Genomic DNA, 13,402 nt, shown 5'->3' on the forward strand with positions numbered 1-13,402 from the left:
CAGTGTCTGAGACTTTGTACCATTTTTCCACCTCTCCATTATTGTTGGCCATTTTCCATTGGCTTCTGATCCTCCTGAATTTCACATACACATCACATTTCAGTTATTGCACATGAAAACAATTGAAAGCAGACGCATTTCAATCTGAGGAGTCACCTTGCAGGAAAGGCTGCAAGCAAGGCCACGAGCTTTGCGAGGTCACCTTGTCTGACCCCTTTTCTGGGGATCTGGAAAGAGGTCTTTTCCAACCCCTCCAAAGGGTCCCTGTACATGGGGCAAAGGTGACTGCTTGGCAGACCACTAACCCCCCACCTCCAAGTTTCCAAATCTGCTGCCAGCTCTTGGGGCAAGGGATTCTTAAGCCAGGAGAGAGACAGGGAGAAGGAAGGAGCAGCAGCAGAGACAGCCGCTGGCAACACAAGGAGCCAGGGGGCAAGCTTCCCAGTCTTTTTGCTCTTTGGTACTACTTTGTCCCACGTGCACAGGTAGTCCGAGTTCCCTTTCGTCAGTCAGCTTGCTCCAGCAGGGAAAACCTCAGGGGCCGCAGAGAGGACTGTAACTGCTGAGACGCAGGCCTATCAGCCTGAGATATGGCTCTGTTTAAGTGTCTTTAACCCACTTCTGCTGGGGCTGCTCCCTCCAGACTGGACAGAGTTTGGGGGACATGGCCAGCATTTCCACCCAGTCCAAGTCCTCTCAGGAAGTAGTGAGCTGTCCTGGAGGTGTGCAGAGGCTGTCAGTGCTGTGGACAATGGTCAGCCTCTTCCTCTTAGGTTGGCAGAGCTTGAGGGAGCACCCACCACACTTCCAAGAAAGCAGAGTGTGTTAAGATTAAGGGCAGGACTGTCACAAAAATAAGCCCCTGCTACTGTCCCCACAGACACATGGACTTCCTGCCTGTCTGCTTGTTTCTATCTGCCTTCTAAGAATGAGCTCCATGAGGGTGAGAAATTTGTCCCTAGTCTCAGGGCCTGGCACCCAGTCACTCTTGATTCAAGACAGTCACACAAAATGAGAGGAGCCCACATTTGGAAGTCAAAGTGCTTCCAATAACCTCCTGCTAGTGGCCATGTCCCTCTGGGTGGAATGAGTCCTAATAGCTGATCCACGTGTTCCTGCCACTTCTTTTCCTCTCTCTGCTTATGAGGTGGCCCTCATTCCCTGGGCTAGCTACAGTCCCTGCAGTTTGCCTCTCTATCCTTCCAGTCTAAGGAATGCAGGAACAGCTGCAAGGCTCTGCTAGTTCCTCTTCCCTTTCCCTTCGGGTTGGGGAGGGCCCTGGGGGTCCAGGGATGACATCAGTGCCAGCTGCTTCCAGGAGCAGGAAGGAGAATTGTTTACAGGTTCGTAACATTCATTAGCAAGTGGAGAGGAAGCTCCCAGATGCGTAGGATCTGGGTTTGCAGCCCAAATCAGGATTGTCAGCTTGGACTTGGTACTATAGCTATCGGAAACTGAGCTCTGAGCAGAGCTGGGAGGCAGCAGACCATTGCACCCATTGGCTTTGAGTGTTTTTTTTTCATAAAACCCCAATATAACAAAGTGATAAAAGCAGAGCTGCTCCATGTGAAGAGAGGCTAGAGTCTGCCTTGAAGCCCAGGTACTCCCAACACACCCCCCTGAAACCATGAAACATAGTTTAAAACTGGGTTTTAGCCCAATATTCCATGGAAGAGTGGGAGACAGAGACTCAGAGCATGGGAAACAACTTGCCTAAGATGCCCCAGTGTCAGAGCTAAGATCACTCCCAAGTGTACTGACCCTGGGCCTGGGTTCCTGCTACCCTTCACTGTTGCTTGCAAGGGAGGTGGAAGCAGGCAGCACACAGGACTTCCAGACCCCCCGCTTTTTGGGAAACTGTCATGTGCACACCTCGCTGAACTGTTGGAAGAGGCCGGTGGTTGGAACGCACTGGTGGGGGCAGGTGGTGAGGCAGGCACAGAGACAGACACAAGAAAAGGGCAGACAGGCCTGAGTTAGACACCTGCTCTGTGTGCGTGTGTGTTGGGGGCGGGGGGCTGGATGCCCTCTATATTTCAGCACAAACTTGGATGCAATTAACTGAATTTGTTTGGCTCCCAGTGGAGGCTCTGTGCTCATGATCACCTTTAGGGAAAACTATGATATGTTTTCTTTGGAGATGCTTAGCTTGAAGGGAGGGGGAGATTTCATCCCCATCCATTTTGTTAATAAAGCAGCTCTTATTTTAATAAAGATCCAAGCCCTCCAGCAGACAGGAAAGAAATACAGAAGATCAATAAACATATGAGAAATTGCTCCAGTTTATTCATAATTAAAGCAATATAAATTAAAGCAACAATGAGATAGATATCATTTTCTACCCATCATAATGATGCATTTTAGAAAGTTTCATAATATCTTGTGTTGACAAGGCCATGAAGAAAATGGAACTTTCTTCTCTGTACTGAGGTCCTACTTGGTGCAGTCTCATAGGATGGGCCTTGACAATATTGGTTGATATTAGTAAACATTGTCAACATGCATACCCTAGAAGCCCACAATTCCACTTCTAGGCACCTGCTCTACAAAAAAGATTTACACATGTCTGCAAAGTGGCATGTCCAGGAATGATCACTGTTTATTGTGTATAAAGGTGAAGTGAAAAGCTCTAGACACCCAAAATGTCCATGAGCAGGTCAATAAGCAGGGGCTCAGCTGTGCAGCAAAAGCTGTGTTTAAGAGACGTGAGGGAGATTTGTTCTGACAGGGGCGAGCTCCAAGGCACACTATGCACTTAAAAAGCAAATTGCATATTTCTCAATAAAAATGAGGAAAAATTCCATGAAACCCTTAAAAAAAGAGAGAGAAAGAGTGATAGACAAGAATCCCCTGGACTTTCCTTCATGTAAATGTGTACATGTATGGTTACACATTTCTGTATGTTTTTCTTTTAAGCTCTTATAAGGGCTTTCCTACTATGTGTCATGTACTTATAAAAAAACCCTGCAGAACTGCACGTACCTCAAATGTATGATCTCATTTGTTTAAAACACTGCAAACGTATATACACATCTTAGCCAGATATTCTCTAGACCCGTCCTTCCCCTTTCCAAAGGCATCTGTCTAATTTCCGAGGTGGATAGAGCTTTGGGCTCTCTGGTCTTCTCTGGGACCCTTTCACTACACTCTAGGTCTCTGTGACCCACCAGCTACACGAGCCATGAGCCATCTCCCTGGCCCCGATAAGGCTTGGAATGTACTCTACGGATGCTCTAGGCCTTCAGACTCCCAAGGTTGGCACACTAGACGGTGGGGACTTTTCAGAGTGTTTAGACTCAGAGTTTGAGGCAATTTCAGAAGGAAATGATGATGTTGGATGGAAAAGGTTAGCATGCTAGAAAGTTATGCTAAGGGACAAGTCCAAAGTCACAACAAATTATTACCCCCACTGCCTAGCCATCTGTGGTGCCCATTCCAAGAGAGGTACGCATACTAAGATGGTGAGATGTCAAGGTTTCTGGGTGGCAATAGAAGTACAGGGATTGGGAAAGAATTCTGCCCACACTATTTGCATGACTTTAGGTGGTGGGTTCCTTTGCCACCAGGAGGCAGTGCCTCTGCACACACCTGGGACCAGTGCCTTAGTTCTCAAGAAGCCCCAACTGGTCAAGGCCAGTTGGCACTCAGAGACTAATCTGACCTGAGGCCAATAGTGCAAGGTTTTGTTAGTGTTCTCACAGTCCAGCCACTCTGTAAGGAGGGGATTAACTCTATTGTCCAATGGGGAGACTGAGGCCCAAAGAAAAGGAAGACTTGCTCAAGGTCAAATCTTGAGATCATGGTGAGGATGGGCAGGGCATAGGTTTGCCAGATATAAAATAAAGGGTACCCAGTCAAATGTGAATGCCAGATAAGCCAGGAATAAATTTTTACTGTAAGTTTGTCTCAAATGTTGCACAGAGTGTACTTACACTAAAAATTATTTGTTTATTTATTTGAAATTCAGATTCAATTGGAATTCTACATTTGTGTTTTCTCAGTCTGGCAACACTGGCCAGGCAGAAGCTCATGGTTCCTGCTTCCCAGGTTCCTGAGTCCCACAGAGCACACTTCTCTGCTCCTAAGGTGGCCTTTCAGGAAGTTCAGATTTCATTGCAGCTGCTCCACTCATCTGGGAAGGGCTTCCTCAGGGCCTTCAGGAATTCAGGAAGGACTCATGTCAGCTCTGCTCCAGAGAGCTTAGTCCCAGGGCTGGACAGATGGGGCCAGGGAGGGGGACAGGCAGCCCAGACCATGCCACCCTTTCCAAGCAAGTTCCGGCCCCTCCCTTTTCTCTCTTACCCTTTTCTTCCTCCCTTCCTCTTTCTCCCCCCTGCTTCCTCCTCTTCCTTCCACCTGGCCCCATCTGTGCTCAGTTCTTTTTACAAATAGCCTCCTCTTCGACAGGGACTCTAGGGCTACTTGCAAGAGCCAAGGTTCACCTTTTGTGGTTGTATCAGTAAGGGTTCTCCAGAGAAAAGGAACCAATAGGATATGTATGTATATGTATATGCATATGCATATGTGTATGTATATAGAGATTAATTTTAAGGAATTGGCTCCTGCCATTGTGGAACTAGCAAGGCCAAAATTTTCAGGGCAGGCCCGCACAGCAGAATCTTAGGTAGGGAGAGATGGCTTAGTCTTTTTAAAAAACTTATTTTTCAATTAGAGTATAGTTGACACACAATGTTACATTAGTTTCAGATGTACAACATAGTGATTCAACAAGTTTATACTTTATGCTATTATCAGCAGAAATGTAGCTACCATCTGTCACCACACAATGCTATTACAGTACTGCTGACGATATTCTTCATGCCGTGCCTTTTATTCCCATGACTTACTCATTCCATAACTGGAAGCCTGTAAGCCACATCTTCTCTATTCAGTATCCAATATTCCTATTGGTAGACACTTAAGTTGCTTCCATAATTTGGTTATTTTAAATAATGTTGCAATAAACATAGGGGTGCACATATATTTTCAAATTAGTATTTTCATTTTCTTTTTTTTGTTGTTTGGTTTCATTTTCTCTGGGTAAGTACCCAGGATGGAATTATTGGATCATATGGTATTTCTATTTTTAACTTTGTTGAGGAAACTCAATTCTGTTTACATTTACCAATTTACATTCCCAGCAACAGTGCATGAGGGTTTCTTTTTCTCCACATCCTCACCAACACTTGCTATTTCTTGTCTTTTCAGTTCTAGCCATTCTGACAGGTGTGAGATGGTATCTCCTCTTGGTTTTGATTTACATTTCCCTGATTATCAGTGATGTTGAGCATCTTTTTATGTGTCTGTTAGCCATCTGTATGTCTTCTTTGGAAAAATGTCTATTCAAGTCCTCTGCCCCTTTTTTAATTGGATTTTTTAAGTGTTAAATTGTATAAGTTCTTTATATATTTTGGATATTCACCCCTTCTCAGATACATCATTTGCAAATATTTTTTCCCATTCTGTTTTTGCCTTTCTGTTTTGCTGATGGTCTCCTTCACTGTGCCAAAGCTTTTTATTTTGATGTAGTCCCAGTAGCTTATGTTTGCTTTTGTTTCCTGATACTACAGACTTGAGCAAAATTTCTTCTCCTCTGGGAAACCTCAGTATTTACTCTTCAGGCTTTTCAACTGATTAGATGAGGCCCATTCACATTATCTAGGATTAGTAACATCCTTTACTTAAAGTTCACAGAATGTAGATGTTAACCGCAACTACAAAATACCTTCACAGCAACAACTAGACTAGTGGTTGATGGAATAACTGAGAACTATAGACTACCCAAGTAAACAAGTAAACTTGACCTTCACAGTGGTCTAATCAGTAGGAAAACTGAGGGAGAATTTGGACTTAGACCAGGGACTCCAGGGCCTGGGGATGGTAAGGCCTCCACTGGCTGCAAGCAGCTCCCTTCTTTCCTGCCTTCCCTCTCTTGGGTCTCATGGTTCCTGCTCAGGCTGACTGAGGGCATCAAAAGACCATCTCCCTTGCCTGGGAACTCCAGACTGTGGGAGACAGGATGTGCCCTGCAGAGGATGCCTATTGAAGGGTGTTGTGGCCTGGATTACTAGACAGAGCTGGGCTTGCAGAAGTCATGTGAGGCTTGGGATATAACCATGCTTTGGCTACTGACTGGCTCTGAGCTCCTGTGCCAGTACCTGCCTCTCTTTAGAAATGATGGATGGTAGCCTTTCAATGGGGCCAAATCAGGTGACCTGAGAGCCAGGGTAGTTCTCATAGGCAAAGCTTCTGACACTTATCTCTTCTCCCATGTTGCTTACAGAGTAGCAGGGGAGAAGGCTGTGGACCCAGCCAACAAGATACAACAAGAACAGAATGTGCTGGGTGCAAGGCCTGAGCCCAGTGAGGGAGTCTGACTCCACCCCCATGCCCAGATATATCTGACTTGAGCTCCTACCTCTTGAAGAGTTGATTTTCCAAGTGCCTCTGCTGTGCCCTGCTTCCTGTGTATCCTTGGCCATAGTTTAAAAGTAAAAAACTGGCTGCAATGACAGGAGGCCCCTATAGAATCAAGGAGGAGATGGAAACATCCATGGCTGAAGAGCTGGTTCCTGGAAGCTGTGTGCAAAGCCAAGAGCACCTAGTGATAGCAGGTGAGGAGCCCGTGAAATTTCCCTTTCCTTGGGTGTCTGCACCTGTGCCTTCGTGGTGGGGAAGGTGTGTGTATAGCTGGGCAGATTCATATATATGCATGTATGTGTGGCTGTGTGTGTGTCTGTGCCTTGGTGTGCATATACATGTATTTGTGGTTTGACTGACAGGGAAGCTGGGGGAAAGGAATTGATGATGTGAGCATTTTGCAGCCCATGAGAGAGTAGGATGGTACCAATATGTGTGGTCCAAGCTACCACTGTGTCTATGACAAAGCATCTGGAGGGCTCAATTTATAAGATTAATCAGATCAATTCTCTCTCCTAAACCTTCAATGCCTCTCCTCATTTAGAGTGAAATCCATACTCCTTTCTGTGATCTATAAAAACTGATCAAGGTCGCCACCTCAACATATTTCATACTGTGGCATGGTGACCCACTGCAAACTGCATTTATTCTTGTCCTTATAACACGCCAAGATTGGCTCTTCCTCATAGCCTTTGTGCTTTCTGTTCTCTGTGCCTGGGATACTCTCCCTAGATTTTCCATGGCTGGGATCTTTTTTTTTCTTTTTCAGGTCTCTGCTTCAATGTTGTTTCTCACTTTTCTAGAAGTAGCCCCTATCTTCTGTCATGTTGCTCTGTTTTTATCATTTTGGGAGAGTGTATCCCTCATCTGAATCTACACTGACAGATTATTTTCTGTTTTGCCCCCTCACTCCCCCTGTGCACACACAGTCAGTTGATTGTTGTAATCCTGTCTCTTGGTCATTGCTCTCCCTCCAGTAACCTAGTCCAGAGCTTGGCCCTCCGTAAATACTTGCTAAACTTTTGAACAGATGAACAGACTGGGGCCTGAGATCTGCCAGTAGATAGCAGTGAATGAGTGTTGAATGATTCCTAAGAAGTTTGGGGACCCTGTCCTCTTTCTGGTGTGTCTTGTGCCCAGGAAGCCTTGGTACAGCCTCTATGGGTGTTCCTGGGACCTCTGTTCTTCTCCCTAGAAATGAAAGAGCATGGATCCCAGCCCTTGGGTGCCTCTCATTGGCGACAAAAATTGGATTCAAAGGCTGCTGACTCTGGTTCAGGCCAACCAGTTTGGAATAAGGCTGCCACCCGGGCCAAGAAAACGGTACTGTATGGAGGCCTTGGCATGCAGTGACTGGGTTGGGGTTGGGAGTACTGGCTGTAGGGGCTGCAGCCTGACAATGGTAGGTTGAGTAGAGCCAGATGTTGACTTGGGGAGAGGGGAGGAAACTCCTGTGTGCCATTTGGGCAATGAAGGTTAGGGAGGTCCAGCGAGAGGTCAGGGCCATCCTTTGGTAGGCTGGGAGTTCAAACTTGGGAGTGCAGAACACCTGAATCACATATTACTTGGGGACTACATGTATACTTTACTCTGCAAAACTCTAGTGTGTGTGAAATGAAACTTTCCTCTATAAATAAGTAAATAAATTTCTATAGGTATTTATACATTTCTCTATATAAATATATATTTTATAGAATCTATTATATTAAATATATATTTATATATTATTTATATTTATAATACTATATATTTATATATTATTTATATTTATAATACTATATATATATATATATATATATATATATATATATATAAAACATAACTCACGAGTGGGACAAAGTAAGGCAAGTGAGGTTCCTATGCTCCCTGGCTTTTAGGAAATCCAGTCAACTTGATACGACTATTTTGTGGCCAATCCTTTAAGCTACATTTAACGTGAGTTAAGGCATGTTCTAGAAAAAAAAAAGGCAGCTATATTGTCACAAAAGATACTGGGAAAAAGCAGTCTGTTTGGAGAAGAGGGAGACCTGAATGTTCTAGGGAATATCTCATTCTGTAGCCAGTCCTTGAAGTTATGTTCACTGGTGGGTGAGGGAAAGTTTTAGAAATGTGGTTGCTATGCTGTTGCAAAAGTTACTGGGAAAAGACAACCAAACTGGAGAGTAGGGGAACTTGACTGTTGGAGGGAATCATGTGAGTCTCAAGTTCTGTAGCCAGTCCTTTAAAGCTACTTTCACTGTGGGTGAGGGAAAGTTTTACTAAAATGTTTTTTATACTGTTGCAAAGATTACTGGGAAAAGGCAACCAGGTTAGAGAGGGAGGGAGACTCAATATTCTTGGAAGTCACCTGAGTCCCATTGTTCTGTAGCTAATCCTTTAAGCTACATTCACTCTGGGTGAGGGAATGTTCTAGAAAAAAAAATGGTGGCCATATTGTTGTAAAGGGGACTGGAAAAAGGCAGCGATTTTGGAGGGGAGGATGACTTGATGATTCTAGGGAATCACTTGAGTCTGATAGTTCTGTAGTGGATTCTGTTAACCAGCTCACCATGGTTGTTACAGTGTTGCAGAGGTTAGTGGGGGTAAGGCAACAAGATTGGAGAGGAGGGAGGCCTCCCTGTTCTAGGGAATGAGTTAAACTAAAATGCCCAAATGATTCCACTGCCAAACAATAAAGAGAAAAAGAGCTCCCAGAGACCTCCTGGGAATGAAAATAAGCCAGAAATATTGAATTAGCTTCTTTTGTCCAAAGGTAGAAGCCACATCAAGTTGTTCCATCAGGTCAGGCTCCAGCAAGCCACCCATGCCCCTGAGACTGAGGCAGAATGGGGTGGGCATGGGAGGGCAGTTGAGGCGGGGTATAAACTCTGGAGTAATTATAGTTACCTATTAAGACCGCAGGAGTACTTTAAAAAAATCATATTGAATTTAGAAATTAGACATTTAGAATTAAGATTTATCAATTCTATTTATTATTTACTTTTGAGCAAAACAAACAAAAATGAATGGAACTGTGCCCACTTCTGAGAGAACCACAACATGAAAAGATAAAAAAGTTAATAATACTGTTCTTCTGTTTTGGGGGTGAAAAGTAGTGTGCCTTGAAAATTACATGAAAATAAAAATAACACTTTTTGCAATAGTAGAGGGAAGCTATAACTTGTTGAAATTCACAGATTTCCTTAATCTCTATCAAATTGATATAAAATGTTATATTTTATAATGCATATAATTCTAAATGGGGAGTTTCCATAATTAAAAACAAAAAAGCAACAAGACAACTGTTTTTGAACAGTTAGGCCTTATGATGAGCAACCCACAATAGGCTATCATCGACCTGCAGATGTTGTCACATTAATTCCTGTATATTTATGTGTTAAAAACAAACTATGTTATCTCAAACAAACAAATCCCAGCCACCAGTTTCTCATCCTTATGTACCTACAAATCTCTCAAAAAAACTTTTTGTCCCTCTGATCCCAATCTGTAGGAAAATCAAGGGGATGGTGTGGAAATTATTCTAGGAGAAACTCTCAATCAAATTCCTTTTTATAGTCTTGGGATTTTCTTGACAATACTGTCACTTTTATGCTATTTTTGAGGTATCTCAAGAAGAAGATGAAGAGGAAAATCAAATAGTAGTATTACTGTCAAGTACAGTTCACACAGAAAAAGACATGCCAATATCTGTGTGCACTTCTGAGAACGACAAATTTTGCATTATTATAAAAAATGGAGTATGGAGGCCACTTGCAGTTTACTGTTGTTCTTAAGAACATAGGAGGGCTGCAGATATTTCTCAGGTGATAGGCAAGACTTGGTTGTCTATTTCTCATTAAGAGTGAGGCAAATAGAACCATAAAAAAAAAAAGAGTGAGGCAAATACAGCCAACCCAGAACTCTGTGTTGGTGAGAACGGAGAGACATTAAGTTCTACTTTAGCAACATGGACTGTACAAAGGGCACCTGTAAATGCCAGAATGGAGAGGGCTCTGTTTTGTGGCACAACCACCCCTCTCCCCCATTCATTTAGCTCAAGTTTGGGCTTGGGGGGAACTGCCTGGCTGACAGCCAGGTTGGGTGAGAGGGCTGGATGGCTGTTCCATTTACAGACCTTCAGCCAAGGCCCCTGTCCCTTCCATCCCCTGATGGGTCCTTGAGACCACCCCAGTGTCCCTGCAGCCTCCACATCTGGGTCCTCTCTGGCCACTGGCAGAAGGGGAATTCAGTGATCTACTGCTCCCCATTTGCTTCTGAGCCATAGGCCCACTTCCCTTGGTTTGCTCTCAACACCTTCTGAATGCTGCAGCTTTGCTGCGCTCTCTCACCACCTGTTGCCTCTCACACGACTGCTAGCATTTTTTTTCTTGCTAGCTCATCTTTTGTAATGAGCAAGCAGGAGGCTTTGCAGCCTCTGTGAGAATCCCAGCAGCTAGGCTTCAGGCATTAATTAGTTAATTTGGCCAGGAGCTGAGTGTTTCATATTCCATGCCTCCTAACTTGCCATTTCCTAACAGGACCACTGAGGCACATTGCTACTAAGTGAAGAACTCTTGGCCAGAGACATCCACTCCAGGGAGTGGTTAGCAGATGGATAAAAATGAAAGCCCCTGGAATGGTCATGCACACACAGAAAGAGGCTATTGTTTCCCAGTGGCTAGGGTTCTATCTTGAGCTCAGACACTTACTGTGTGTCCTTAGGAAGAAGTGCAGTCACTTGACAGGCCTCAATTTCCTTGGCTCTAAAATTGAGGTTTTCCATTCTCATCTTGGACTCATCTGATGTCTGTATGTGACAGTGCTGGCAGAGGATGGGGATCCCTGTCACTATTCTTCCTTCCCCACAGCCTGGATGGTCAGAAACTACTGAGGAACATGGTAGGTTGGAGTGGTGACAAATAGCCAACTTGTGGGATTCCCAGGCTCCTCTAGTGGTCTGAAGCTGCCAGTCTGTGATTTCAGAGGAACAGGTAGCACGTGACTCCTGATGGGTACACTATTGTTCCTGGGCAGTGCGGAGCAGCTGCTCAGCTGGGACTGAGTAGGCTACCTTTGCTGACCATTCCTTTTCTTTAGGGGCCCCAGGTGTCAATACCCAGAGTGTTGAAAGAACCAGACCATGGTGATGCCAACCCCCGGGAGTATCCTGGTGGCTTCCAAAGCAGGAGATTCCATTATGAGCGGTAAGAAAGATCCCAGGGACCCTGCAGAAAGAAAGCTGGTGCTCTTTGGGCAGGAACCACAGTGGGCCAGATGGACTGGCAAGCAGACTGACGAGAAGGGTATTGTGAGCAGCTGGCCATGCTTAGAATGTTGAGGCTCTGTTGCCTCCTTACCATAGCCCCTGAGCCTCCTGGCCTCTTGCCCATTCAGGGACTCCAAGCAACCTGAGGCTTGGCTGGGCTCGTTCCCAGCCCTGAGGCCCAAGGACCTTCTTACCAAGGAAGGGAAGGACTCAAGGATGACTGAGTCATTGTCTACAAGAGACCCTGCCTTTACCTGCTTGCCCTCATGGCCTTCCTGTGCTCCCTGCCAGGCCTGGCCTGGGACCACCAGTAGCTCTGACCCTCTATCTTTTCTTGTTTCCCAGCAATCCAGAGGCAGATATGGTGGCAGAGATTGGCCTGGAAGAGCTAAATGAACTAGAGATGGAAGTTATGAGAAGGCAGGTGAGCATCTCCTATGCTCATGGTATCTTGGGGCAGGTGGGGCTCGACAGCAATGAGACCACCCTCTTTGAAGTCATCTTAGCCTCTAGCAGCAGAGTTGAGGTCATGCTCCCCTTCCTTTCCTCCCAGGCCTCAGGCCTCTAGTGACCCACCTTCATGGCAGCTTCAGCCCTGCCTCTCTTCCTGACATGTGGAAGGGAACAGTGGAAGCCAAAAGGAGGACCAAGAGGCAACAGAAAAGGCTATAAGTCTGTGCAGAGAGAATGGTGATAAGAGGTCTGGGAAAAGAGTTGTCTTCTCAAGAAGAGAACACAGCAGCCCTGGACCCGGAGGGGCATCTACCTTGGTGGCTGTCTTTGGCCCCTGAGTGTCACCCATCTTGGAGTCCTCAGTCTGGTGCTGCTGATGCCCTCATGCCAGCCTGCCCCAAGAATGAAATGCCCTTCCTCACCTCCCCCAGCACAGTTGAGATAGGCTGGCTTCTTCTAGACAACTGGGTGAACACCCAATGAGTGGGCAAAGTGGCTGGTCCTATGAACACAAACAGCCTGGACATCTGTCCCATGGGCCCAACCCAGCCCCTTGGTTTCAGTTGTTCTGTCTGCTTCTCACCCAGAGGCACTTTGGCCTACCAAAGGACATCAAATCCCCTTTCTGTACTAAGTTCATACTTTCCCTAGTAGTGAGCCAAGGGCTTCTCCAGAAGCCATTGACTTGTCATTCATTAGCCTCCTGGTCTCTGCAGCTGCAAGTGATCACCTGCCGGCTGCAAGCCCTGGAGGAACAAGGTGCCACCTGGCGCCACAGGGAAACTCTGTTCTTCACCATGCTGATGTCAGCCTGTGTCGTCAACCTGTGGCTGTGGATGCGCAAGTGATGCTTCCTGCTTCCTGAGACTTCTTCTCCTTCCTCTTCTTCCCTTTTCTCCCTGGGCCACCCTTGCCCATCCTCCTTCCATCTCTCAGCAGCTCTTAGCAGCATCAGGGCCATTTTCCAACTCTGGTTACAGCCCTGGCCTGGGGAGGCCCTGGCTGCTGGGAGGTAGAGGTCTGAATGGGCTGAGGCGCAGCCACTTTGGAAGGTGAGGAGGGTGGCATGTGGCCCCCACAGTGGCAGGTGCTTCCTGCTTGTCCATCATGGCTCCATGGTGACCATCTCAGAGCTAAACCTTGCCTCTTTGCCCTAAGAGTCCCTTCTGTTCCATCCTCTGTGGCAGTGACTTGGCTATCTGTGTCTTCCCAGTTTTCTCCCACGTTGTGTATGGGACTCTGCATAGAGAACATGCTCAATAAAAGTTCACTGATAGCAGCAAA

At 45.8% G+C, this 13,402-nt stretch overlaps 1 protein-coding gene across 2 annotated transcripts in view; it reads left to right on the top strand.

Annotated features, from left to right (window-relative positions):
* The window catches only part of FATE1 (fetal and adult testis expressed 1), a 31,577-nt gene extending 18,175 nt beyond the window's left edge, over window positions 1-13,402 (top strand). For both annotated transcript variants that reach the window (XM_045471126.1, XM_045471127.1), the window contains 5 exons: window positions 6,284-6,614; window positions 7,616-7,743; window positions 11,497-11,603; window positions 12,011-12,089; window positions 12,835-13,402. In XM_045471126.1, the coding sequence (XP_045327082.1) occupies window positions 6,509-6,614; window positions 7,616-7,743; window positions 11,497-11,603; window positions 12,011-12,089; window positions 12,835-12,966 (552 nt within the window). In that variant the 5' untranslated portion in view covers window positions 6,284-6,508 and the 3' untranslated portion in view covers window positions 12,967-13,402. The remainder of the gene's footprint in view (window positions 1-6,283; window positions 6,615-7,615; window positions 7,744-11,496; window positions 11,604-12,010; window positions 12,090-12,834) is intronic.

The sequence above is a fragment of the Leopardus geoffroyi genome, chromosome X (assembly GCF_018350155.1).
Source record: "Leopardus geoffroyi isolate Oge1 chromosome X, O.geoffroyi_Oge1_pat1.0, whole genome shotgun sequence".
NCBI classification, from domain to species: Eukaryota; Metazoa; Chordata; class Mammalia; order Carnivora; family Felidae; genus Leopardus; species Leopardus geoffroyi.